Source organism: Ictidomys tridecemlineatus, chromosome 3 (assembly GCF_052094955.1).
Source record: "Ictidomys tridecemlineatus isolate mIctTri1 chromosome 3, mIctTri1.hap1, whole genome shotgun sequence".
Lineage (NCBI taxonomy): Eukaryota > Metazoa > Chordata > Mammalia > Rodentia > Sciuridae > Ictidomys > Ictidomys tridecemlineatus.
The window spans coordinates 2,289,537-2,316,986 of record NC_135479.1 but is presented as its reverse complement, the minus strand read 5'-3'; the positions used below and the strand labels follow the sequence as shown (position 1 = coordinate 2,316,986).

The following is a 27,450-nucleotide window of genomic DNA, read 5'->3' as shown; positions in this document are numbered from 1 at the left end:
TCCCTAGGCAGGTTTCTCACCCCAGCCAGTCTGTCTGGAGGACACGCTGCCCCCGGGACTGGCGTGCTTCCCGGGGCCACCTCTGCCAGCCCCCCCACTCCCGCTGCCCTGGCTGCAGTGTGCCCAGGGCTTTGTCTCCGCTCACACCCTCCCCAGCACTGGGGGTGCTTGTCTTGCTCATGGTCCCGTGGGATGGGCGGAAGTGGCACCTGTGGTCTTTGCTGAAATGAGATGGCTGCTGTATCTGGTTCTGTTTGAACTGGCTGTTGGGATGTACAGACCTGGGGCTGTTGGTGTTGGAGGATCCAGGAAGCCAGGGCCTGGTGGCAGGGATTGGGTGTGCCTGGGGCTCGCGCTCCTTTCTCTGGTCCTGGCAGCACTGCTCTTCTGCATGTGTTGGCTTTGTCCTCAGGCTGGACGCAGAACTGGACGCCAAGGTCCAAATCCAGCCCACCATGGTGGACCCCGGGGCAGGGTGCCCAGCTCCACAGGGAGCCCTGGAGCCTCCCTGAGACCTCCCCTTCAGCCAGGGCAGATGACAGGTTCTGACTGGATGAGGTTCAGCAGAGCCCATTCACCTGGCATAGCAGGAGGGAGGCCCCTCCTGGGCAAAGGGACATGGTCTGCAGCTGTGGGTGGTCTGCAGCTGTGGCACGTGGTCTGCAGCTGTGGCACGTGGTCTGCAGCTGTGGCACATGGCAGATCTTTATCCAACTGTAGCTTTGTAGTAATGTGTTGTGTGTAGGCAGTTGGAGGGCCTGGTACAGGGCCTAGTCCTGCCTGTGTCCTGGTACAGGGGCCGAGTCCTGCCTGTGGGCCTGGTACAGGGCCTAGTCCTGCCTGTGGGCCTGGTACAGGGGCCAAATCCTGCCTGGGTCCTGGTACAGGGCCTAGTCCTGCCTGTGGGCCTGGTACAGGGCCTAGTCCTGCCTGTGGGCCTGGTACAGGGGCCAAATCCTGCCTGGGTCCTGGTACAGGGCCTAGTCCTGCCTGTGGGCCTGGTACAGGGCCGAGTCCTGCCTGTGTCCTGGTACAGGGCCTAGTCCTGCCTGTGGGCCTGGTACAGGGCCGAGTCCTGCCTGTGGACCTGGTACAGGGCCGAGTCCTGCCTGTGGACCTGGTACAGGGCCGAGTCCTGCCTGTGGGCCTGGTACAGGGCCTAGTCCTGCCAGTGGGCCTGGTACAGGGCTTAGTCCTGCCTGTGGGCCTGGTACAGGGCCTAGTCCTGCCTGTGTCCTGGTATAGGGGCCAAATCCTGCCTGTGTCCTGGTACAGGGCCTAGTCCTGCCTGTGGGCCTGGTACGGGGGCCTAGTCCTGCCTATGGGCCCGGTACGGGGGCCGAGTCCTGCCTGTGGGCCCGGTACGGGGGCCGAGTCCTGCCTGTGGGCCCGGTACGGGGGCCTAGTCCTGCCTGTGGGCCCGGTACAGGGCCTAGTCCTGCCAGTGGGCCTGGTACGGGGGCCTAGTCCTGCCTGTGGACCTGGTACGGGGGCCTAGTCCTGCCTGTGGGCCTGGTACAGGGGCCAAATCCTGCCTGTGTCCTGGTACAGGGGCCGAGTCCTGCCTGTGGGCCTGGTACAGGGCCTAGTCCTGCCAGTGGGCCTGGTACGGGGGCCTAGTCCTGCCTGTGGACCTGGTACGGGGGCCTAGTCCTGCCTGTGGGCCTGGTACAGGGGCCAAATCCTGCCTGTGTCCTGGTACAGGGGCCGAGTCCTGCCTGTGGGCCTGGTACAGGGCCTAGTCCTGCCTGTGGGCCTGGTACAGGGCCGAGTCCTACCTGTGGGCTAATATGGGGGCCGAGTCCTGCCTGTGGGCTGATACAGGGGCTGAGTCCCACAGCTCAGGTTGGGGATCTGACCTGTCATCCCTCTGCATTGTAGAGTCTGAGAACGACAGCTCCGTGGTGGCCCCGGCCCTGGAGGAAGAGATGGAGTGTGGAAAAGTGCTGAAAGAAAATGGGGACCTGCACTTGTCCCCAGGCTCCAGCGATCGCCAGGAAAATGCTGAGCCCAGTTGTGATGACGGGACCTGGACTGTCCAAAGAGTGAGTGATCTGTGCTGCACGCACCCCTCCCTGTTTCCCTGAGGCTGAGCTGGGCCAGCGCTGGGTCCCCCTTGTTGCCGCCATGTCTCCCGGCCCCTGGCTTTTCCTGGGCAACCTTCTTGCGCAGCTGTCCAGCTGGCATCAGGAGGGCTGCCCCTGGCGCCTGGTTCATCCCCCAGGAGTCTATGGGCTCCAGGCTGTGGGCCTCACCTTCCTTTTCCAGCCCTAGACCCCATATGCGTGTCTCAGGAGTGGTGGCTGGGGTGGCGTGGGTCCTGCTGCTGGTCTGCGTGCGGAGGATTGGGGCTGGGGCTCCTCTGCTGTGCTGCAGGGCCTACGGGTAGGTCCTCCCCACCGCCAGGTGCTCTTCCTCGGAGGTGAGGCCCCATCAGCCTCTGGGAGGTGTTAGACACTGGGGGACTATTGCTTGTAGCCCCGGGAGGCTTCTGGGGAGCTCCCTGCAAGTGTCCAGGAGCAGCGGGGTCGCTCCCCAGCTCAGCTCCAGCTCACAGACACCCAGAGCTTGAGGTCTGCTCCCAGGCCTCCTCCTGGGATAGTGGCTTCCTGTGCCTGGGCTGGGGCTGGTTTTAGAGGTTCCTTGCAGGGGTGCTCTGTGGTCTAGCGTGTGGCAGGGACATGCTGCAGCGCTCTGGTCCATGCGTGCGGGTGCGTGGGGTGTGTATGTGTGTTGTGTGTATGATGTGGGCTGTGTGTATTTGTGTGTCAGGGTGCAGGGCCTGTGTGTGCAGGCAGTGAGGGGTGTGTGTGTGTGTGTGTGTGGTGCAGAGTTGTGACCTTCCCCTGGGGTCACTGCCTCCTCAGTGTGGACGGCTACCCAAACCAGCCTTGAGGGATATTGAAGGCTTGGGTGAACCTTCAAGTGAGTCACCACAAAGACACTTGGCGTGGTGATTAAAAATCCTCCAGGGATCAGCAGGACAAGGTTTAAAAAAAAACCTTCGTAGAGTAAGTTGAAGAATCTTTTTGGAAGAGAAAAATGAGCAAGAATAGCCAAGGAAGCACAGCTAGGCAGGTGGCACATGGATGTGATCCCAGTGACCAGGAGGCTGAGGCAGGAGGATCCAAAGTTCAAGGCCAGCCTCAGCAACTTAGCCAGACCTTGTCTCAACAGAAAAAGGATAAGGGGCCAAGGCAGGAGGATTGCAAGTTTGAGACCAGCCTCAGCAGCATAGGGAGACATTTCTCCTTCCAGTGACCCCCATCTTTGTAGAATGTGCACTGATTGGCTTCCTGTTTTTTAGGATCTCACTGGTCTCCCTTTGTGCCCAGCCAGAGTGTGGCACCTTGCCAGGGAGCTTCCAGAGCCTTCCAGGGCACAGCAGCAACCTCTCCTCTCCTCTGGATTCTGGTTTTCTTGTTGTGACACATGCGCAGAGTGTCATGTGGAAAGTCCTGGAACATCATAGTGTCCAAGGGCGATCTCGCAGAGACCTCCCCAGCTACTGCATGCGAGGCTCTCGCGGGCCTCCTTTACCTTGGCCCCCTTGCCGCACACCCTTGGTTTTTATGTTCAGTTCTACCCGAGATAAGAAGTTGCAGGGTGATGCTTGAGTGGCTCGCAGAGCCGAGCTTGCTGGACCTGAGAAATGGGGGAGACGGGAGGAAACAGGCTGGAGGGAGCCCACGAGGTAAGGTTAACATGTCTCTTCTGTTTAGAGCAAAAGGAAGAAAAAGAAGAAGAACCAGGATGCTTCTGCTTCCTCGGAGCCAAGTTCCTTGGCCCTGTCTCCCTCCGGTCCCCAGAGTCCCGACTCGCCTTCACACCCTGGGTCTCCGGACACAGCCCTGGACCAAAGCCAAGCCCAGCAGGGACAGACTGCCCAGGGCAAGGGTGCAGAGGAGGCTCAGAACAGCCCAGTGCTCCAGGACCACTCTGAAGGAAAGGACCTCCACACCGCCGCGTCCTCTGGGGATAGTGGCCCCTCCCAGGAGGTGTCTGACCCACCCACCTCTGCCTGCGAAGCCCACCCCAAGGCTGAAGGTGCTGCCCAAGGGCTCCCACTGCCCGAGTCCCAGGGGGACTCTAAGCCTCAGAAGGAAGCCCAGAGGGCCAGGCAGCAGGCGGGGGTCCCAGCCTCTGGGGTGAGTGTGAGGGATGGGGGCATGGCAGCTGCTGGCCCTAGCCCCTGTGGTGTGTGTGTGTGTGGGGGGTGAGACGTGTTTCCTTATCTGGGAGGGCAGCCGGGACTTGGGCCCTGGGGGCGGGAAAGGACTGCTGACCCCACACGCAGTTGAAGGCTGGTGCCCATCTCGGTCAGTCCCCCTGCTGCCAAGGAACACCGCCAGGTACAGGTTTCCTGACGGGCTGGGCCTGGGGCACACTGCTCGGCCTTCTGGCCCTCCCTGCTGCAGCCCGCGGCCAGCCTGTCTTCCGTCTGGTGTGGGGCCCATGTTTGTGGAGTGCTAGGGACAGTGCGTAGGAGACCCAGCCTGCCTGTAGGGGGTTCCCATGCCGGAGGGGGAGACTGAGGCTGGGAAAGAGTCGAATGTGGGGGGTCCCCGGGGATGTGCAGGTTGTGCCTCAAGGGAAGGTGGCCCCTCAGCTGGGTCGCTGGGTGAGGCCTCCAGGGTGGGGCTGGGGGAGCAGGGGCTAGAGGGACTGAGGGGCGAGCCCTGGGTTCCCTGGGGACAGGTCCAGACAAAAGTATGGGCGTGCCAAGACCCTGGGGTGGCTTGTGGTGGCCTGTTATCAGGGGAAGGAACTAGGGTCCCAGGCGTGAGAGAGGGAGGAGAAGCCGGGACAGGACTGGGGAAGGGTGCTCCAAGGCCATGGGAGTGGGCTGGCAGGACTGGACGGTCTACCTGTGAGGTGCATGGCTGAGGGGCAGGCGGGAAGTCCCTGCTTTCAGTTTGGGGCTTGGTTACTTGTTCTAGGAAGGTGAGACCAGGGACAGGTTGGCTGCTCCTGGAAGAAAGGCGGGCGAAAACAGCTCAGAGCCCACAGACCCTAGGAAACCGGAAGGGAGTGACAGAAATTCCGCAGCTGCTGTGAAAAAGGAGAAGGAACAGAAGAACCAGAAGGCCAGCGCGCAGGCCGAGCCCCCCAGGTACCAGGCCACGCCCCTGAGGTTCCAGGCCACGCCCCCAGGTACTAGGCCATCTCCCTGAGATACCAGGCTGTCCCCTCAGGGACCAAGCCATGCTCCCAGGTACGAAAGTATGCCCCGAGGTACTAGGCCATGCCCCTGAGGTACCAGGCCGCGTTCCCAGGGACCAAGCCATGCCCCCAGGTACCAAGCCCGGGCCCCCAGGTACCAAGCCCGGGCCCCCAGGTACCAAGCCATGCCCTTGAGGTATCAGGCCCCTTCCCCAAGGTACCAGGCCCGGCCAAGCGCAGAGGATGCTGGCTGCTCCTGCTGACCCTCTGCTCCTCGGCTTCAGCGCTCGTGGTGGGCAGGGGCCAGGTGTGATGGAGAGCAGGAGAGAAAGGAGGAGGTGGGCATCCACATTGCTCCCTTGGCTCTTCCAGCTTGCTGAGCCCCGAGGAGGGGGTCACCGTGTACTTCCACGCCATCATCTCCAAGCACTTCGCCTTTGACCCCGAGCTGCACACCGTGTTCGTCAGGGGAGGAGAGGAGCTCGGACGTCCCGCGTGGAGTGACGCTTGCGAGATGTTCTACGTCGAGTGAGTCCCCGTCCCCTGTCCCCTGGGAGTGTGTTAGAGGTGATCAGTGAGTTCCCAAGTGCCCGGTTCCCCTGGGTGATCAGTGATTCCCTGGTCCCCACGTACCCCCAGTGTGCTAGAGGTGATCAGCGAGTCCCGGGTCCCAGGATCCCCAGGAATGTGCTAGAGGTGATCAGCGAGTCCCGGGTCCCAGGTCCCCCCAGGCATGTGCTAGAGGTGATCAGCCAGTCCCGGGCCCCTGCTCCCTGGGGAGTGTGTGTGATAGTCCCAGCATGCATTTCTTTGTGTTGTTTGCCGGGCACTTGTTCTGTTTTAGACATGCGTCTTGGTCAGTGTCCGCTGTACCTTTGGGTCTGTGTTCCCTGTGTGTTTGCGAATGCAGTCTTCTGAGTTAAGCCTTCTGGATAACGCGCTGGTGTCTGTTGATATGCAGGGACTTGCAGGAGAACGGGTCTCTCATCGAGGGCAGCATTGTCATTCCCCGGGGGAGCCTGGACAGAGCCATCCCTTACAAATATGTCCTGCACCGCGGCCCCAACCAGGCGGTGGAGTACGAGTACATCTACAAGCAGCCGCAGAGGGCGGGCGAGCACGTGAACCGCTGCCTGTGCATCAAGGCCTCCCTCATGCGCTCCGGAGGTAAGGGCCCCAGGGCACCTGCGTCCTGGCCTGGGCACTGCTCTGTGGAGCGCCGGCCAGGTCTGTGTGGTCCTCTGCTGTGTGTTGCCCCTGCTGTGGCTGAACTATTGCCAGGGAGGAAACTGGAAGGGTTGGCGCTGCGGGCAGAGTGGGACAAAGCTGGAATAGGAAGCTGCTGGCTGGCCCTTCCTGGAGGTGGCCAGGTGGTGACCAGCAACAGGACAAGGTGTCCATAGCCTCCCTGTGGTCCTATGCTGTTTGTCCTTGTCACATTTTGCTGGTGGCACTTTGGCTTCCATGTTCAACCTGCTGAGTCCTTGGAAGAACTGTATGCACCTCCTCAGGTCCTCTGGGACCATCTGCAGATACTGGCTGTGCTGGCCTGCCTGGGCACCCAGCCCTGTCCTCAGCTCCCAGGACCCAGGGTCCTCCCACCTTGTCCTGTCGCTGGCTCAGGTGCCCTAAGACACCTGGCTATACACGAAATTTTTAATGACAGTAATGTACGCCGAGGACTTCAGCTTTGAGGGGAGACTGGACCTCATCAGATAATTCCATGAGTAGAGATGGAGTTTCTGCTCTGACAAGAGCCACAGAGGGAGGGCTGGAGTGGGGTCAGAGGTCCCCAGGAGGCCATATGAACCCTGGCCAACTACCCCCTGGCAGGGACAGGGCAGAACTGGGGTAGCAGGGCCAGGCATGGGATAGCAGTGTGTGCAGCGCCCGCTCCAGGCCTCAGGAGCCCTGCTCAGCTGTGTCTTTCTACCCACAGGGCTTTTCTTGGGACCAGGGATTGAACCCAGGGGCATTTTACCACTGAACCATGTTTCCAGCCCTTTTTAAAATTTTTTTTTTTCTTTTTTTGAGACAAAACAAAATCTCCTTAAGTGGCTTAGGGCTTCCTAAGTTGCTGAGGCTGGCCTCGAATTTGCAATCCTCCTACTTTAGCCTTCCAGAGTCGCTGGGATTACAGGCATGCACCACCATGCCCAGCTGCCTCTGACCATAAGTTTTTGGCCTTTTGTTCTTTTCATTCTTTTTTTTGACACTGTTGGGGATGGAACCCAGGGCCTCATGCATGCTAAGCAAATGCTCTACCCGTGAGCTGCATCCCTGTGTCTTTGTATTCATTTTTAAATTCTGAGTCAGGTTTTGCTAAGTTGTGCAGGCTGCCCTCAAACTCTGATTCTGCTGATTCAGTCTCCTGAATTGCTGGGAGTGCAGGCACGCACCATCGTGCCTGGCTAACCACTGGGTTTTCTGATTATTTTACATTTCTGGGTTTTCTAGTTCTTTTTATTATTTATTTATTTATTATTTTTTAGTTTATTTAGACACATTATCTTTTTTTTTTTTTTTTTTTGAGAGAGAGAATTTTAATATTTATTTTTTAGTTCTCGGCGGACACAACATCTTTGTTGGTATGTGGTGCTGAGGATCGAACCCGGGCCGCACGCATGCCAGGCGAGCGCGCTACCGCTTGAGCCACATCCCCTGCCCTAGACACATTATCTTTATTTCATTATTATGTGGTGCCGAGGATCGAACCTAGGGCCTCACATGTGCTAGGCGAGCACTCTACAGCTGAGCCACAATCCCAGCCCCATGGGTTTTCTAGTTCTGTAATTGTGTCTCTTGCAGCTGGCCCTCAGGGAGCCCTGAATTCAGCGCCTGCTAGGGACTCTGTATCTGCTGGGGAATGTGCACCACCTTCTTTGGGGTGGTGGTTCTTGTTCCCAGGAGGCACAGAGAAAATAATGCCTGCACCCTGAGTCACTTACAGGGCGCAGTTGTTAGTGAGAGACGCAGTTTTGGTATAAAATGTTTAACCTCCGCGTGGTCCTGTTCAAAGCTTTACCAGGCTCACTCAGCTGCATGGCTAAGCAGAGACTTGGCTTTGAGCTCATCACTGTGGGCTGTCTTGGGTTTTGTCTGTAGGGGTGTGTCCTGCCGTGGCAGCCGATGGAGCAAGTTCTGATCCGATTGCCTCAGTTTACCAGAGTCCTCTTATTTTCCTTTCTTTTATCCTCTGCACTCCTGTATTTCTTTTTTTTTTTTTTTTAAAGAGAGAGAGAGAGAGAGAATTTTAATATTTATTTTTTAGTTCTCGGCGGACACAACATCTTTGTTTGTATGTGGTGCTGAGGATCGATCCCGGGCCGCACGCATGCCAGGCGAGCGCGCTACCGCTTGAGCCACATCCCCAGCCCATCTTTTTTTTTTAATATTTATTTTTTGTAGTTGTAGTTGGACACAATAACTTTATTTTAATTAATTTATTTTTATGTGGTGCTGAGACTCGAACCCACGGCCTTGCACATGCAAGGCAAGTGTTCTACTGCTGAGCCACAACCCCAGTCCCCCATATTTCTGTTTTTCAGATGAAGCCTCCCTAAGTTACTGAGGCTCACCTCCAGCCTGTGGTCCTCCTGCCTCAGCCTCCTGTGCCACTGGCATTACAGACGTGTGCCACTGTGTCTGGCTGCTCCCCTGTGTTTCTGTCCTCTAGACTGGTGCCCAGGAATGGTGGGTTTTGGGGTCTTCCGTGTGACATTTTTCTTGCTGTTACTCATAGATTGGCATCAGTATGATGACATAATCTGCATGAAGCCTCCTGGGAAATTACAGAAATTACAGAACTTCTTCAATGATAAGACGAAGAAGGATCTGGTGAAGGGCAAGCAGATGGCGGCCGAGATCATGCTGGGCCGCATCTTCAGCATTCTGCAGACCTGGAACCCCATCAACCTGAAGAACTTCTTCACGCAGTTCCGGCAGTTTTATTCTGTTGTCCGAGCGCCCATGATTTACGAGGGGAAAGCACAGCCCTGGCTTAGCCTGGGCCTTGGAGAGCCAGAGGTATCGGGCTTCGGCGTGGTCCCCAGCAGCTCTGGAGTGGGTGGTCAGGGTCCCCTGATCCACTAGAGGCCAGGAGACCCTGTGACTGAGTGGGTAGGTGCAGGGGGGCAGGAGGACCTTTCCGTCTCTTTTCTTCCTGCACCACCTCCTGGGAATTCTCCCCCCACGTGCTTCCTCCTGATGGCACCTCGGAGCCTCATTCCGGGGACTGGTCTTGAGTTCTTCGCCGGCCTGGGCAGAGTTGAAAGAAAGGGTGGAGGGCTGGGGTTGTGGCTCAGTGGTAGAGCGCTCACCTAGTATGTGGAAGGCCCTGGGTTCCATCCTCAGCACCACATAAAAATTAATAAATAAAATAAAGGTATTGTGTCCAACTACAACTAAAAATTACATATTAAAAAAAAGAAGGGGTGGAGCCCACCATTGCCCCTCCAGCCACACCGAGACAGAGCTGGCGCTCCCTCCGAGTTTGACATTGAGCTCTCAGGAGCACCCAGGGCCTCCCGTTCTCCCTCACTGCAGGTTTGGGGACTGAGCATCACTGTGTGCCTGCTGCCCAGAACCCCAGGGTGCTGGGGAGGTGGGGAAGTAGGGCAGATGGGACCCTCCCCCGAGGTCGCCTGCCTCAGGGCCTTAGTCCCCTGCCCAGGGGTTCTCCAGGCCCCAGGGCATGCGCTCCATGGCCTGTGCCTCTTTCCCCCTGCGTCAGGTGAAGAAGCACCTGTGGAAGTATTTGAAAAAGCAGATGGGACCGTTTCTGGAAGGGAAGAGTGGGGACGCCCTGCCTGGAAGCTGCCCTGTGCGGAGCAGGCTGAGGATGGGCCTGGTGGTCCTTTTCCTGGTGGAAGATGTCAAACTCTACTTGTCGGAGGGTGACCTGACCTCGCTGTGCTCCATCCTCTGCCCCAGCACCTGCTCCCCAGACACCCTGCACAGCGACCTCAGCCACATCCTAGGCACATCTGAGAGGTACCAGGGTGTTTTGTCTGAAGTTTGTCATGATTTTTATCTGATTACAGAGTTAAGGGCTTGTCAGAGAAGGGCTGAGCCCACTCTGGGGAGAAATAAAACCACAGTCATGTCACCACTTGCTCCTGTCATTTCCTGGCTTGTGTGCCATTGCTGGTGTTGTTGAATTCTGGGTTCTCCTGCCTTCAAGGAGCTTCCCATAGCCAGGCACCCTGGTGGCACTGTCATCCCGGCTCCTGGGAGGCTGAGTCGGGAGGATCGCTGGAGCCCAAGAGCTTCGGGCAGCCTGGGCAACTTGGTGGAACCCCATCTGGAAAAAACAAATGAAACAAAGTGCAACATGACAGAGGGCTCCTGGGGGCCCTCTGCACACACAGCGCGCGGGGCGGGGCGCAGGCCTGCCTGCTGGTGTCGCCTGGGACAGCTGCAGCCCCCGCGCAGTAGCTCGTGAAGCACTGTGTGCCTGCTGCGTCCTGGGGAAGGGTCAGACAGCCTGTCATGTGGGAGGGGTGACCTCTTCTGAGCCACTGCGCTCGGAGGTCAGGGTCTCTTCTGCTTCTGTTTGCTGGAGCGTGGGTGACGTCAGCTGGCCTTTCCTGAGAGCCTGTGGGTTTCCTACGTTCTAAAGACCAGGCAGTTGCTGTGCCCTCCATGAAAGAGGGTCGTGGTAAGGAATGTACAAACAGCGGGCAGGGGTGTGAGAGGAGGGAGAAGCGTCAGTTTCTATGCCTGTGGGGGACACTCCATGTGACATTCCTTTTAAAAAGTGACTTTGTAGCTGAGCATAGTGGCACATGCCTGTAGTCCCAGCAACTTGGGGCTGAGGCAGGAGGATCGCAATTTCGAGGCCAGCCTCAGCAACTTAGGGAGGCCTACCTCAAAATAAAGAAAGGCTGGGGATGAAGCTTAGGGAGGAGGGTCCCTGGGTTCAAAATCCAGTTTAAAAAAAAAAAAAAAAAAGTTTGCTTTGTGTTTAGGCCTCCATTGCCAGACTGGCTGGTTCAACAGGCCCTGTGTGAACGCCTGGCTGGAACCGCACTTCAACGCCTTAGCTGTGTGCTGTGGGTGGGAATGATGCTGGGGCGAGGGGGCGGGGTGTGGGGCTGGTGCTCCAGGGGCAGGGGAACTTGTCCCCTGGCCACCCTGTGTCTCTGGGTCTGGGGACTCCATCCAGGCCTGCAGCAGGTTCCTTGTGCTAAGTGCATGTGGCCGTCCCTTCCGTCCTGGGACAGAGGACCCCAGGGTGGGTTGGACACAGCCCTCCACAGCTCACAGTGGGTCTGGTTCCCTCCTAGATGGCGAGAGTACTTGGTCAACCTGTGCCAAAGGTGCATGGACGCCAAGGTCATCGACTGGCTGGGCATCCTCCCCGTCCTGCACTACTGTATGCGGCTGGCGCCCCCCAGGAAGGACTTTGTGAGTCAGCCCGAGGACACATGGGCTGCCCTCGAGGGAATCTCCTTCTCACAGTTTCAGAAAAAAATGCCAAATGAGTAAGTTGAGAAGCTGCATTGTGTTAGGGCGCCCTGGAGCACCGACCCTCGCACTCTGCCCCAGCTGCGTCCCAGTCCTTTTCATGTTTAGTTCTTGAGACGGGTCTTGCTAAGTTGCCCAGGTTGGCCTGAACTGGTGATCCTCCTGTCTCTGGAGCCGCTGGGGTCACATGCGTGGCCACTGTACTGGACAGTCTTATGCCTGTACTAATATGTGTCCACTTATTTGTATGACAGACACTTAGAGAGCACCTCTGTGTGCTCAGGGTCCCAGGATACAGCCCTGAGCACCGCAAACCTCAGTTCCCGGCCTCAGACCTGGCCTTAGCCGGGGGGGTGGGGGGGGTGGTAAGCACATTTTTGGCAGGGCTTAGAGCAGGCACCTCCTTTTGCTGGCCATAAATCTGAGGCCAGAGAACTGGCCGGGAGAAGCAGAGGACCCCCCCACTCTCTGCACTGATTGTGAAGGCACAGAGCTGCCCTGTGGGTGGGCGGCTCAGGCCTCCTGTAGTGTTCTGCCTGGGGTGGGCAAGAGTACAGAGGCAATGACCGTGGGCTCACTGGGTCCTGCAGTGTGGGCAAGACAGTGGCCATCCAGGGTGGCCAGGGACTAAGCACAGGAAGAGTCACTGTTCCTGAGACCTGGACACAAGGAGCTCGCTGAAGCAGGAGAGAGGAGCCAGTGGCCATGGGCACTCAGGCTCTGGCTTCTGACGGGTACCATGGCCCTGCTCTCGGGATGGATCCTTTCCATGGACGAGTCTCCCTGAAGCTACAGCAAACCCCTGGCCCCTCCCTCATAACCCCTGACCTGAGACGAGGCCTCTCCAGGGCCAGCGAGGACACGGGGGTGAAACCCAAAGACGTCCAGGCGGGGGTCAGGGAGTGTGTTGAGAACAACGGTGGAAAGGTCAAGGCCGGCCCTTGGCATGGGCAGATGGGTGGAAACTGGGGGTGTCAGGAGAGCAGGAGCTAAAACTCGAGGCCTCGGCGCTGGGGTTGCCATGAAGGAAAGTTTACAGTCAGCACCAAAGTCACGCACCTGAATGTGAAGTGAAGCAAGGCAGGCTCAGCTGGACAGCGTCTTTTTTCTTTCTTTTTTTTTGGTGCTGAGAATTGCACCAGGCCCTTGTGTATGTCAGGCAAATTCTCTTCCAACTGAGTGTGTCCCCCGCCCCAGAAAGCACTCTTGAGAGAGAGGGGACGTCTCTGAGCAGAGAACGCTGTCTCCGAGCTTATTCCTTGTACCAGGAGAGCTGGGACCCCCTCTGCGCGCTCTGCTGTCAGTGTTCAGCTCTTCATGTTGGGGGTGGAGTTTTGACTGTAGTTGGTCCCCTCCGGAACCGTCCAGGGGACCCATCCTATTTAAGGGGCTTCATGCACAAGTCAATCCCGTGTTAACGTGAGCACTGGGGTCAGTGGCTGGTCAGAAGTTAGTTCAGGGCGCTTGCGCTCCTAAAGGAGTCTTCCTTCCCAGGCAGATGGAGACCCCTCGGCTGTAATTCCTGGCTTCACATCAACCTCAGTGAGCCCTGTCAGGAGTTAGTCCCATCAAGCCTTTTCTCCTGACGTGGTTTCCAGCCACCCGCTTCCTTCTGTTTGCTTTCTACAAGTTAACTACCGCCCTTTGCCTTCTCATCTACTTTGAAAGTAGTTTAAAGAAGACCTTAAAGTGATCAGACATTGGAGAGAGAGCTGGGGACTAGCCAGACCGAGGTGGCGCCCAGGGGCCTCAGTGCCCAGCATGGCAGGACACACGTCCTTCTTGGGCATGCGGCGGGCACCGTGCAGCAAGAGGGGCTGCCTTCTGAGCTGGACCACTCTCAGGGCCCTGAAGGGGCCGCAGTCGAAGCACGAGGGTCCTGAGCGCAGCTGCCTGATGTTGGCGGCTTGCTTCTAAGGAGCCTGGCCTGGGAGTGGGAGAGGTTCTCAGGGAAGGCCTGGAAGGCACAAGCTGCAAAGAAGGTGGTGGGCTGGGCTCACCAGAGGCAGAGGCCGCCCAGCATCGGGGAGGCCCTGGGTGGCTGCCCTGACACCACCATTTTTTTTTTTTTTGTAGTTGTAGAAGGTCAGAATGCCTTTATTTTATTTATTTTTATGAGGTGCCTACACATGCTAGGCGAGTGCTCTGGCACTGTGCCACAGCCCCAGCCCACAAAAAAGAGGCCGGGGTTGTGGCTCAGTGGTAGCGTGCTTGCCTAGCATTCGGGAGGCACTGGGTTTGGTTTTTAGCACCACATACAAATAAATAAAATAAAGGTCCATCAGCAACTAAAAAATGTTTTAAAAAGTAGTAAACTTAAATCTGAATCATTAAACTTGAAGACAGCACCACACTCATTTCCACACACAGGTAGGTGCTTCAGTCGGCTGTTGAGTTTTCTGTCCTCTTGTCCCCTGTCCTACTGTCCACTGGGAGGTAACCTGCCATCCTTAGGGATGAGGGCAATGAGTTCAATTGTTTTCGCCTCTGGTCTATTTTTGGAACCTTTTGAAATGAAAGCTGAATTCAAATTTTTTGTTGTTGTTGATTCTTTTTTTTTTTTTTTTTTTGTGCTAGGGATTGACACCAGGAGCATTTAACCACAAGTCACATCCCCAGCCCTTTTTGATTTTTTATTTTGAGACAGGGCCTTACTTAGTTGCTGAGGCTGGCCTTGAACTTGTGATCCTCCTGCCTCAGCCTCCTGAGTTGCTAGGATCGCAGGTGTGCCGCCGTGCCTGGTGGTGGTTTGGTTCTCGTTGATTCACTCCATGTCTGTTTCCATGATGCTTTCATGTCATCTTAAAAAGCTGAGCTTTCTGGACCTTCCCAGCCTTGTTTTTCCTTGCCTTGAGTCCGTTCAATGCTCTCTCTGATGCCCTGGTCTCTGTCCCGGCTTCTTCACTCAGGAACCAGTTTCTTAGCTTCATGGAGAGCAGGAAGCAGCTGCTGTGTGTGGATGAGTACCTCTTCCGATCCTGGTTCACTCTGCTGCCTCTGGGAAGCCTGGTTCCCTATATGGAAAACTCCACGGAATACTTGAGTCTCGTTCCCGCTCGGGTCCTCGACTGTTTCCTAGGGACTCACTACAGGCTGCAAGGGCTTCAGGAGATCTCTTACCAAAACATGCAGGTTTGTGGTTGGGAGTAGGGTGTCAGGTCCTTGCTTAGCCAAAACACACTACAAGCTGAGCATTGAGTGCTCTGGTCTTCTGTCCTGAAGAACGGGCTGAGGAAAACGCTGAGAACCAATAACAGAATTGCTGAAATAAGAGGTCATCGCCTCTGAGGGTTCAAGTCTGACTTCCCAGACTCGATTCTGGTTTAGTAAGAAGAGTGCAAGAGAACAGCAGCCTTTGGTTCTTTACGACTGTTAGAAGGCACTGTGAATGTCACACGTTCTGTAGCTACTGTCTTTCCTTAGCTTTTGGGGGTTAGGGTTTGGGGGTTAGGGTTAGGGTTAGGGTATGAGGGCTGGAACGTAGGTTAGTGGCAAAGCACTGGCCTCGTGTATGCAAAGCCCTGGGTTTAATCCCCTATTCCATAAAAGGAAAAAAAAAAAAAAAAGGCAGATTCACGGCCCGGGTTTCACTGGTGGAAGATGAAGATGGCCCTTGAGCCCTGAAGGCTGTGCACAGGGAGAACAGGATGCGTCAGTCCTGTGCCCTTCTTGGCACGGACGGCTGTTTCCTGATTGGACTGTTCACACGGCCCTTTCTCTGCCCGGCCCTAGGATGTCGAGCGTGTTTTCAATATGCTGATCCACCTCGTGGACATCTACCAGGGCATGTAAGTAGAAAGGCCTTGCAGCCTCTTCTGCGCGGGCTCCTATGGGGTGGGAGCCACCGGCAGTCCTCAGTGTCCCAGGTGTGCTGTCAAAGTGGGGGGTCGGACACCAGCAAATGCCCTGATGTCCTCTTCAGTTGCCAACTCAGCCATCCAGGGGGTTTTCTGTTGTTTTTTTTTTTTTTCTCTCTCCTTAAAGGAAATAAATGGGGCTGCAGATGTAGCTCAGGGGTTGAGCGCTTGCCTAGCATGTGCAAGGTCTGGGTTCAGTCCCCAGTATTTTAAAAAAAATGAAATAACAACTCACAGGTGCTGAGATTTTGCTTCGCCCACCCAACCTTTTTGCCTTTGGGTTTTTATTTATTTTTATTTGTCCTAATTAGTTACACACGACAGTGGAGTGCACTCTGACATGTCACTCTGACACATTGCAGTAGAACTCCTCGTTCTCAGTTGTGCATGCTGTGGAATCACACCAGTTTATACTCATATGTACACATAGGGTCATAATCACTTATTTGTAAACAATTGTTGTCAGTGTGAATGTAGGTGCTCTGCATTTCTTTAACATTTAGTTCTTACATTTTTTTCAAGTCAGGCCAGTTTAAAACAAAAATCAAAAGTGGCCTTGCAGAACAATTACTCCTGCACTGTGCACGACCTCTGCCCCTGAAGGAAGAGCACATGAATGCTGCCAGGGTGTCGGGACTTGGGGTGATGCACAGGGTCTCCCTGCATGGCAAGCCCCTGTGACTTCGAAGTGACGTTTCTCTTATCACCATGCTGTTAGTCATCAATACAAAACGTGGGTCTCACCAGGTGGAAAACATTCTGTGAGCAGTGTACATTCTTCCCTTAGCATCCCCCTCCCTCCTGTAATGTTCTGAATTTTTTTCCAAGTGTAATCTTATTTTAATGATTAGAAATATTCATTCCTTGCTATTTTTTTTAAATAAGAGAATATGCTTGCAAGTATTTTAACTTGCTTTTAATAAGAATAGTTCCAACTGCTGAACTAAAACAAAAGGAATGTCTTCCTGGTGCTACCTGTAACAGGGATTAAGTCCAGGGGTGCTTAACCACTAAGCCACATCCCCAGTCTTTTTTTGCATTTTATTTGGAGACAGGGTCTCACTGAGTTGCTTAGGCCCTCACTAAGTTGCTGAGGCTGGCTTGGATCTAACTTGTGATCCTCCTGCATCAGTCTCCCAAGTAGCTGGGATTACAGGCGTGTGCCATGATGCCTACTCTGTGTTCCCTTTTTATTTTATTCACCGCTTTTAGACCCATTGTAATGTTACCTAGAGGAGATCAAATAAATGCTTTCCTTGTAGGTAATTTATTTTAAGTAATTTATTGATAGTAGTAGAGATTGAGCCTGAAGTGCATCCCCAGCCCTTCTGCTGATTTTGAGATAGGGTCTTGCCAAGTTGTTAGGCTGGCCTTGAACTTGGTCATCCTCCTACCTCAGCCTCCTGAGAAGCTGGGAGTCCTGGCTTGTAGGTCTTTAAAAGGGAAGTGACTGGTAACTCATAATGGGTATCGTTTCCTCATTTCCTCACGACTTCACTGATCTCTCTGGATACCTGGTGGGTAGGATTCTGGAGAAGACATCATTAGAGTCCTATTTGACCGTGTGCCTGAAGCTTCATGAAGCTGTCTGCAAGATCACCAAAACCCCGAAGTATGTTGAGATCCCCGCCTTGTCTGCCTGTGTCATTGGCAGAGTCCTTGGACTTGGTCCTGCTGTGGTAAGTGGCATTTAGGTACCAAACGCCATTCCCATCCATGGAATCTGACTCCATGCAGCCTGATTTGGAAGGGAACGTGTGGAGTCCTGGGATGCCTGGAGCAGAGAGAATGATCGAGTCAGCTCTCAGGCACCCACTGGATGGGTTCAGCCATGTGCAGACCACACACCTCGCGCCTGGCCTCACCAGGAAGATGACCCCTTTTTTTCCCTTGATTCTGTTGTTCACAGAAATCTAGGGCCTATTTCCCCGCCCAAGGTCTTCCATCCTTGCTGCTGCACAGCACAGCTGTGGGGCCTGGGCCCTGCGGCCCAGCTGCCCAGCTCAGGCCCTGGCACCCCTAGGCCTGCAGTCATCCTTGCTCTCGTGCCCCAGAGGGACGATGACTCTGCTTCCTGCCTCTGGAGACCCGCTGCCCCGGCCTTCACCCTCTCTCCTCTCACCCGAGTCTTGCTGGGGCAGTGTTTCTGCGGCAGCTTCTCCACGGTGGGTCCTGAGCCTCTGGCTGGGCTGTGTCTGTGGAAGACTCTGCTCTTGGCCTTGCGCATCAGGACTGTGAGGTTACGATGGAAGTGATTGAGTCTGTCTTCACCTTATTCATTACAGCCTTACTTCTTTAAGATACCGCAGACACACTCTAAGAATGATTTTTTTTTTTTTTTGGTCCTGGAGTTGAACCCAAGGGTGCCTAACCACTGAGCAACATCCCTAGCCTTTTTTTTTTTTTGAGAGAGAGAAAGAAAGAATTTTTCTTTTTTTAAAGAGAGAGTTAGGAGAGAGAGAGTATTTTAACATTTTATTTCTTAGTTTTCGGCAGACACAACGTCTTTCTTTGTATGTGGTGCTGAGGATCAAACCCGGGCCGCGTGAATGCTAGACGGGCGCGCTACCGCTTGAGCCACATCCCCAGCCCCAGAAAGAATTTTTAAATATTTTTTCGGCGAACATAACATCTTTGTATGTGGTGCTGAGGATTGAACCCGGGCCGCACACATGCCAGGCGAGCGCACTACCGCTTGAGCCACATCCCCAGCCCCCATCCCAAGCCTTTTTAAAAATAGTTATTTAGTCGTAGATGAGCGCACAGTAGCTTTATTTATCTTTATGTGGTGCTGGGGATCGAACCCGGGCCGCACATGTGCTAGGCAAGCGCCCTGCCGCTGAGCCCCAGCCCCAGCCTGGATTTACTTGTCACGGTCGTTCAGTGTCCCAGATCTGTGGTCACAGATACTCCATCTTTGCTGCAAAAATAAAAATGCTCTGCAGTGACAACATTGACCAGAACGAAAACACGCTGGGGCGAGTGTTGGGAGCCTCTCGTTGGGAGCCCAGCTGGGCGGCTGCCCGTGGGGCCTGGAGCACAGGTCAGGGCACTGGGGTGGCTCAGCCTCGGGATTCCCCCAGCCGTTCCTTTATTCACCACTTCTGTGCAGCCCTGGATGACACCAGGATGGGCCAGTGTTTGGCTGGGCCACTTTTGGGAGTTGGTAGAATGCCTGGGCACAAGGGGCATGCATGCCCGCTGAGGCATCCAGATTGCTCTGGAAGGTTCTGTGCCGTTCAGGGACATCATGCAAGGGCCCCTGTTTTGATTTCCCTGAGACCCCCAGTGCTGTCCTGGCCTGCCCTGGCCTGTGCCCTGTGCTCTGCTTACCCTGCCTGGGGCCCACGTCCCCTCTTCCGCCGTTGGCTTGCCTCCCCGGCTCCTTGTGCTCCTGTGCCTCTGCACTCACTGTGTCTGCAGACCACGCTCTTCATGCTGTCTGAAAGGGCCGTCTCTTCCACTCAAGTTGGTTCCCTACGGCAGGATGGCGTCTGCTTGGCCCCCTTGATGCTTTGCTGAGGCGGAGGACCAGGGTGGTTCCGTGAGCCTCAAGGGGAGGAGGTGGCAGAACCAGGTGTGGTGGGATCCATGGAAGCACATACCGTGTAGTGCTGAGGGCCTCAGGGGAGGCCTCTCTAAAGTGAGCTCTGATGCGTGTGCTCCTTGGCAGATACCTCTGCAGTGCCAAGAGAGAGGGTCGCGTCACTAGAGGCTTTGAGTCCCCAAAAGGAGGTGGCTCTGTGGGTGTGGTGGTGGAAGTTCAGGGAGAGAGATAGGGGCTGTCCCCACAATGTGCCCAGGGGAAGGGGACTGGGCTGGCCTCCAGGCCAGCAGAGTAGCTGCTTCCCATCCCTGAGGAGTGGGGGCCGGGGGTTTGCATGGCCTCTGGCTGGGCTTCCCTGGAAGCATTCTTGACCTGAGCTGGAGAAAGCTCAGGGCTCCATGTGCCCTGCCTGCTGGGGGCTCTTGGTGAGGTGGGGTCTGCACAGGGACCTGTAACACCCATGCCTTCTCCCCTCCTCTCCCTCGTCGCCCCTTTCAGGGGAGCGTGGGGTTCTGAGGGGAGCGCAGTGCTTGTGTCAGGTAGGTTTCCATCCAGCACAGAGCTGGGCGGTGGCTCGGTGCTGGGAAGAGCAGCGCAGAGCAGGTGACTTTCTCTCATGTGCCCACAGGACATGGCAGAGGACCCAGGAGCTGCAGCCTGGAAAGGCTCAGTGACAAGTGTCCTGCAGGGTGTCCTGGCCACCACTAGATCCTGGCTACGCGGGGTGTTTGTGAAGAGCATGTTCCAGAAACGCTCAACTGTCCAGTTGTCGTATCCCGAGGAGATCCAGGTACGCTTTGCCTGAGTCTGTGGAACCTCTTCAGGCACCAGGGTGGGGTGCCCGGAGCTGGACCAGCAGGACCACAGTCTGGAGGCCCAGGCTCATCCTGAGCCTTGGCCCCTTCTCCAGGAAGGGACATTGGCCCTTCCCTGGCAGGGAGTTGGTGGCGCCAGGTACAGTGTGATACAGTGCGATGGGGTGTGGTCACACTGAGGCAGGGGTGGCCAGGAGGACCCTCGGGCTCTGCTTCAGGTCTGAGGCTGTAAGCCCGCTGTGTGTCACTGGAAATGGAAGGTAAAGGTGACAGTAGGGTAAAGATGCCAGCCGGCAGCTGAGCAAAGCCATTTGACAAGATGGACTCCGCCCCCAAAGCCTTGGACGTGGCGATTCCACAGTATAGCGCCTGAGACCCAGGAGCCTGGGTCCCTAGAGAGCTGCAGCAGGGGGAGTCTGAGGTGGGAGGTCCCCACAAGTAAAGGTCTGCTCTCCTGTCTCAGAAGTGGAGGGTTGTCCCCTTGAGCCACGGTCTTCCAGGGAGACTGTGGACCTGCTTGTGGTCTTCTCATAGAGTAGGGGCCGGACTCATTGTGATATGAGGCAGGGGTACCCCAACCAACTGGACCAGGGTGTCTCCAGAGCCAGAGGGTCGTAGGTTTCAGTCAAAGACAAAAGTCATCCCCCCTCAACTGCTTTGTGAAGTTTTATATCAACACACTAAAATCCCAGGAAAACACAGTTGGATTATTAAATGTTATTCCAGGATTCTAAGCTGTATAATCCCCAGGCGTTCAGTTATAGTGAAGGATAGCCGTGGAGCCACAGACAAGAAAGAAAGATTCTAAGTGTCGTCGTAATGATAAAGAAAAAATGGAAATTAATTAAGCAGCTGTGCTGGGGTAGTTGCTGCTGTTATTGCTGTTTTACAAGTAAAGTTGGTGGGTCTGGGGAGCTGAACATGTTGTTGGAAGGGGGGCTCTTTCTCACTAGGAGAAGGGTGGCAAGAGCTCTGTGTATGGAAGGAGCTGGAGACAGCAGTGAAACTCACGATTCATACAGTTGTCAGCTCTGTCCCCCCAGAGCCCTGTGGCAGGGGCACCCTGGGACCATCAGCACCTACAGAAATGATGCTCTGGGACCTGACCTCACCTACCTCACTTCATGGCTTTTTGGGGGGGGGGGCAGCACTAGGGACTGATTCCAGGGGCACCTTACAACTTTTTTTTTTTTTTTTAAAGAGAGAGTGAGAGAGGAGAGAGGGGAGAGAGAGAGAATTTTTAATATTTATTTTTTAGTTCTCGGCGGACACAACATCTTTGTTGGTATGTGGTGCTGAGGATCGAACCCGGGCCGCACGCATGCCAGGCGAGCGCGCTACCGCTTGAGCCACATCCCCAGCCCAGACATTTTTTTTTTTTATTTTGAGGCAGGGTCTTGCTAGGTTGCCCAGGATGGCCTGCAACTTGCGACCCTCCTGCCCCAGATGGCCACCACACATGGCCCAATTGTGCCTTCTAACTTTCTCTCCCGTCTTACAACGCTGCTTCTGGAGGGGAGCCGCCTCCCCGGGACAATGGAGGTGCACAGGGGCCAAGAGCTGGTGGTGCTGCAGCGTCGGGAAGCGCTGAGGGAGGGGGTGGATGCACGTGGCAGTGCAGACTCCTCCTGGGACGGTGCTGGGACGGCACGAGGACCCGTGTGGAGTCAGGGGTTGTCGACGATGGTCTACTGTTGCGAACTTTTCAGTTTTGACAGCTGAGGGGTGGTCATGGTCACGATGGCAGTATTAGGGTCAAGAGTGCATAGAAATTTGGGCTGGGGCTGTGGCTCCGTGGTAGAGTGCTCGCAGCACCACATGAAGACTATTGTGCCCACCTACAACTGAAAAATAAATACAAAGCTGAGTTCATAGAAATTATCTGGGCTACCTCTGGCATTTTTGTAAGTCTAAAGCTATTCCATGCTTTAAGAAACATGTTGAAGATGCTCACGTTAGTTAATCTGGTACAATTTGATTATTAAAAGGCCAAATGATAGGAATGGTATAAAATTAATTGATAAACAGAGAAGAAAAAAATTTGAAATTTTTCTGTTAAAGATGGTAGCTAAGAAATGTAGATGGAATAATTGCAATACAACACTGTCACCCTGTGACCAAGGCACAGTAGCTGCTGCAGGCAGGGATCACTCAACAATCCTGAGGTCAGTCAGGCACAGGATTCCCAGGGCTCAGCCCAGAAGCCCTTATGGCAGTGAGGAGAGCTGGCGGACAGGCCTGAACCGAGGCCGGCCTCTCTGTCAGCCCTGATGGCACAGCAGGTCTCATGGGCCTCTCAGTCAGGCCCAAGGTGTTTGGCTGGGCAGCTGTGGCAAGTGCAGACGTTTGGCCACACCTGACCTACACCGAGTGCACTTTTTTTATGGTTTGACTTCATAGTGTCCTGACCAAACCTGTCATAATCGTGGGATCAAGAGACAGTTTACAGAATGCCCTGAACTTAAATTGTCAAGGAAAGATAAGGCAGCGAACTTCTCCAGAAAAGAGACGTGATCAGTAAATGCACTGTGTGTCCAGAGGTGGACCCTGGATCCAGACATCAGGTGGACATATGGAGCCATGTGGGAGGGGGCAGCTGCTCCAGGCTCCTGTCCTCCCAATGCTGCCTCTCCCGAGCAGACATGGTGTGGGGACCTGTTAGCTTGGTGCCTTCAATTGGTTTAGCAAAGTGCTTTAAGTGGGGATTGGGCCCAGGAGATTCAACCACTGAGCCACATCCCTGCCCTTTATTTTTTTATTTTTTATTTGGAGACAGGGTCTCACGGAGTTCCTCAGGGACTTGCTAAGTTTTTGAGGCTGGCTTTGAACTCGCAATCCTCCTGCCTCTCCCTCTGGAGCAGCTGGGACCAGAGGTGCCCCTGCGCCTGGCTGTTGTGTGTTTTCTGTAGGATGTCCCTGTGGCTGTCACTTAACACGTGGGTTTTGCAGGTCTGGCGGCGGCTGGTGGGAATAAACTTTCCTGCAGAGTGTGGCTGGAAGGAATCGCTGCTGGGCGACATGGAAGGGAGGCTCAAGCAGGTACCAGACCTCGGGGACACCCTCAGAGTGGTGGTGAGCCCAAACTGCTGGCAGCACCGGGTGCTACAGCATGTGCAGGCCCTGGATCCACCCCAGCTTTCCTTTTTTTTTTTTTTTTTTCTGATCAGTCCTTTGCAGTTTGTCCCCAAAACACTAGTGTGACGTTCCTGAGAAGAGCCAGGGGATGGAATTGTGCTGTCCTGGGGGCTCTAGACACTCATGTCATCAAACCCTCCGTGTGCAGGCTCCAGGGACCTGGCCTTCTTAAATACTGTGACAGGGAGAACTCAAAAACTACCCTTTATGTTGAATGAAGGCCTGTGACCCACGAGGATTGGTTTCTACGTGATACGAGTGTTCTATACGGGCCTGATCAAATGGATCTTTTTAGGAAGACAAAAGCAAGGAAAAATAGCTTATTTTTCAAAATTTCCATGTTTTTGCAAGCAGCTATTCCGGCTGCTTTTTTTTCCCAGTATGGGAAAAGAGACCAACTCGGTTTCATCTTTGCTCCTCTGGTGATGGCCAGGGAGGACATGCGTAGGGTGGGGCATGCAGGAGGGGAGTCAGAGCCACCAGGCCCTCACGCCCACCCACCTGTGTGTTCCAGGAGCGGCCTGCCTTCCAGATCTCTGTCTTCTGCAGCACTCTCTGGGATGCAGCTGGCTTCCGGGACAGTGTGGCCCAGAGGTTTGAGAAGTGTGTCACGGAAGCTGTGAGCTCTGCCTGCCAGGTGACCGATCTCTTCCTAAGAAACATGCTTAGGTTCACGGCTGCTTGCCAACATGGTCAGCGCCAGCTCTAAGTGCCTGCCGGTTCCAAGCATTGGGTCCTGGGCAGCCCCTCCCTGGTTTGGGCCCCATGCTGCTGTGCAGTGTGAGGTGCCCACTCCTGGAGATGCAGCTTGGCTTCCTGCTGCAGAGGCGGCTCCGTACTTGGTGAAACCTCAGTGGCGCTCCCAAGCCTCGATGCCGGTGACCTGGCAGGCTGCACCTCTGACTGCCCATCGGATCGTTGCCACTGGTTTGTTTATGGCCTGTTAACTCTTGCCCAGCAGATATGCAGCAAAAGACCCCAAAGGTCAGCAGCACATCTGTGGAAGGAATAGTCCAGTAGACTCCATCCTTGTTGGGACGGGGCGCTTGCCCTGGGTTCTATCCACAGCACTGCAAAAAGGAGGGGGAACAGTCTATTCGCACACTTGGCTTTTTTCTGCAGAGTGGGAGGAGGTTCTCCCCAGAGCCTGGCAGGCGTTGTCCCTGCACAATACCAGGCTGCGTGCTGGCCCCAACGCCCTGCTCTGTCTCCTACTGGATGGACACCTCCCGCCCTGCACAGGCCTGAGCTTCATTGCTGGCCAGCAGGGTCCCAAGAAGTAGAGGTCCCTTTTTCTGGGCTCTTGTCTTTTCTAAGTCTTTTGCCTCCTCTTGGTTTTTCAATATATTTTTAGTTGTAGATGGACCAGATACCTTCATTTTGTTTTATATCATTTCTGTGGTGCTGAGGATGGCACCCAGTCCTCCTGCGTGCCAGGGCGTCAGTGAGGTGGAATTCATGTGCCCTGTCACTCGCCCTCGGGAGCTGCACCTGGGCCGTGGGTGTGTTCTCAGGTGTGGGTGCCACCACCACTGTCAACTGGGTGACACTCTCAGCAGCTCAGGAAGAAAGCGCAGCCCTTCAGCTGTCACGTCCACCCTCACCACACCAGCCCCAGGGCCCTCCTCAGCAGCACCTCATGTTCCTTCCTCCTCCAGAGGCCACTCGGGCGTCTCAGGAATGAGAGGTGGCCTTGGGTGCCTGCTTCTTTGAGCGTTGTTCAGGTTGTCCACGCTGGAGCTCCTGTCACGCTTTGTCCCTTCTCATGGCTACTTGTTGCTCTTCATATGGACACAGTGTGCTGGGCTTTGTCCCCTGGTGGGTATCGGGGCTCCCCCTGAGGTGGCTGTGGTAGATCTGCTGCCGTGGACCTCCGGGCACGGGTTCGTGTGGCCATGTTATTCACGCTTCCTACGCCTGCGGGTGGAGTGGCTGGAGCCTGTGTGATCTGAAGGCCTGTCGGCCCGTTTCCACAACGTCAGCTGCCAGCCGAGGAGAGTCCTGACTTCCACACTCCGCAGCCTGTGCTCTCTGCCCTGTGGCGCAGTCTGGGGTGTGGAGTGGCTTCTCAGGTGCTCTGATGGCTATGCCTTGGGCACCTTTTCCCAGGATTCTTGGCTATTTCTGGTTTTTGTGTCTTTGGAGAATTGTCTGTTTGGATCTTTGGCCCATTTGTTCATTGGGCTGTATGTCTTTTATTGTGGCTGTAAGAGTTCTTTGGATTATTGTTTGCAAATCTCCTGTCAGATAAGTGATCTCCGGTGTTTTCTTCCAGTCTCTGGGTTGTTTTCACTCTTGGTGGTTGTGTTAGGGCACAGAGGTTTTAAATTTTTTCCTCTGTTTTTGTGGTAGTAGGGATTGAACCCAGGGGTGCTCTGCCACTGAGCTACATCCTGAGGCCCTTTTTAATTTTTATTTTGAGACACAGTCTTGCCAAGTTGCCCAGGCTGACCTCAAGCTTGCAATCTTCTTGCTGCCTCAGCTTCCTGAATAGCTGGGATTATGGCTGTGCACCACTGCACCTGGGAAGATTTTTTTTTTTCTAATATTTATTTTTTAGTTGTAGTTGGACACAACACCTTTATTTCAGTTGTTCATTTTTGTAGGTGGTGCTGAGGATCGAACCCAGGGTCTCGCCCGTGCGAGGTGAGCGCTCTACCGCTGAGCCATAACCCCAGCCCTGGGAAGGTTTTTAATTTTGGTGAAATTCAGTGTGTCTATTTTTTTGTTGGTGGTGGTACTTTCAACATCAAGGAATTCTGTGCCACTTCCTAGTCATGAAGATTTACCTGTGTCTTCCTCTAAGAGCTGTTTGTTTTGCTGTTTTGGTGCTGAGTGCTTTGGTGCTTGGACCACACTCTCAGCACGAGCTCTGACATGGAGTGACCCCTCTGAAAGCTCTTAACACTAGTTCCTTTTTCTACACGGTGGGAGTTGGGTCCAGTTGCTCCCTTGCTGGTGGAGATCCAGCTGTCCCAGACAACTCGACAAAGGCACTAAGCTTCACCCCTTGTCAAAGGTCTGCTGACTCCACCGTGAGGGTCCCCTCACATCCTCCCATGTCCCTACCGCCACTGCTTTCCAATGGGTCATAAAATCCAAATCATGAGTTCTCCTGATTTGTTCTCCTCTTTTTTGGGCAACGTTTGCTATTCTGGATCCCTTGGCCTCCATATGAATTTTAGAATCAGTTTGTCAGTCTCTACACGGAAAACCGCTGGGATTCCGACAGGGATGGATGCACGTCCTCCCAAGCTCGTTGGTTGGCTCTCCTGGGGTGTACATGGGAGAGTGCCTCGTCTTTGAGGTTTCCTTATCTCACATAAGGAGCCAGCCACAGGAGAATGGAAACATTCTCGGACACACATAGTTTTTGTTTTCTTTTCCTTTTTTTTGCAGTACTGGGGACGAAACCCAGGGCTTCCCTGCATGCTTTGAATCTGTAGGTCAGTTTGGGGAGTGTTGACCTCTTAATGTCAAATCTCATGATCTCTAAACCTGGAATGTCTTCCCATTTATTTTGGTCTTTAATTTCTTCCAACAATGGTTTGCAGTTTTTAGATGGTGAGGTTTGCATTTCTTTTGTGAAATTTATTCGTAAGTACTTTATTCCTTCGCTAATAACCTTATTCCTTTGTAAGAAATTATTTTCCCAATCTTGTTTTTGGGTCGTTCATCACTAGCATATGGAAATAGAGCTGCACATCGTCCCAAGCTCGTTTATTGTACATGGGAGAGTGCATCGCCTTTGAGGTTTTGTTATAGACAACCGTGTTATCTGCCTGTGAGGATACTACTTCCTTTCCAATCCCAACATCGTTTTTTGTTTTTTTTTCCTCCTGCCTAATTGCACCGAATAGCAACTCTGTGATAGTCAGAGGGGTGAAATGGGCCATCCTGGTCTTGTTCTTGGAGTTTTGTCTGATACTTGTTCTGTATCTATTAAAATGGGCGTGTCTCTTTTTTCTATTGGTATGATGTAGTCATGTTTTTGTGTCTGTGTGTGTGGCACTGGGGATTGAACCCAGGTGTACTTTGTCGCTGAGCCACATTCTAACTCTTTTTTTTTTTTTTAAAGCTTTTATTTATTTTTTTGTTTACACAATACCTTTATTTTGTTTGTTTATTTATTTTTATGTGGTGTTGAGGATTGAACCCAGGGCCTCACGCATGCTAGGCGGGCGCTCTACGGCTGAGCCACAACCCCAGCCCACTCTTTTTGTTTTTCATTTTGAGATAGAGCCTCACTAAGTAGCTGAATCTGTCCTCCAAATTGCCATCTTCCTGCTTCAGCCTCACCAGACGTGTGCCACCACACCCAGCTTATTGACCGATTTTTTAGTTAAAACATGGTTTTATTCCTGGGATAAATCTCACTTCATCATGGTCTATAACTTTTTATGCATTGCTTGTTAATGTTTTCTTTTGTCCTTTTATACGTCAAAAAGTGTCTGTTGTTTATTCA

General features: G+C 54.3%; 1 protein-coding gene across 3 annotated transcripts in view; it reads left to right on the top strand.

Moving 5' to 3' along the window:
• The window catches only part of Rnf213 (ring finger protein 213), a 91,499-nt gene that overhangs the window by 7,697 nt on the left and 56,352 nt on the right, over positions 1-27,450 (top strand). For all 3 annotated transcript variants that reach the window (XM_078041480.1, XM_078041479.1, XM_078041478.1), the window contains exons 3-16: positions 1,882-2,045; positions 3,723-4,148; positions 4,941-5,113; positions 5,536-5,691; positions 6,125-6,330; positions 8,906-9,189; positions 9,896-10,155; positions 11,451-11,648; positions 14,541-14,763; positions 15,364-15,419; positions 17,014-17,167; positions 19,664-19,825; positions 22,800-22,889; positions 23,500-23,622. In XM_078041480.1, coding sequence (XP_077897606.1) covers positions 1,882-2,045; positions 3,723-4,148; positions 4,941-5,113; positions 5,536-5,691; positions 6,125-6,330; positions 8,906-9,189; positions 9,896-10,155; positions 11,451-11,648; positions 14,541-14,763; positions 15,364-15,419; positions 17,014-17,167; positions 19,664-19,825; positions 22,800-22,889; positions 23,500-23,622 — 2,675 coding nt within the window. The remainder of the gene's footprint in view (positions 1-1,881; positions 2,046-3,722; positions 4,149-4,940; positions 5,114-5,535; positions 5,692-6,124; positions 6,331-8,905; positions 9,190-9,895; positions 10,156-11,450; positions 11,649-14,540; positions 14,764-15,363; positions 15,420-17,013; positions 17,168-19,663; positions 19,826-22,799; positions 22,890-23,499; positions 23,623-27,450) is intronic.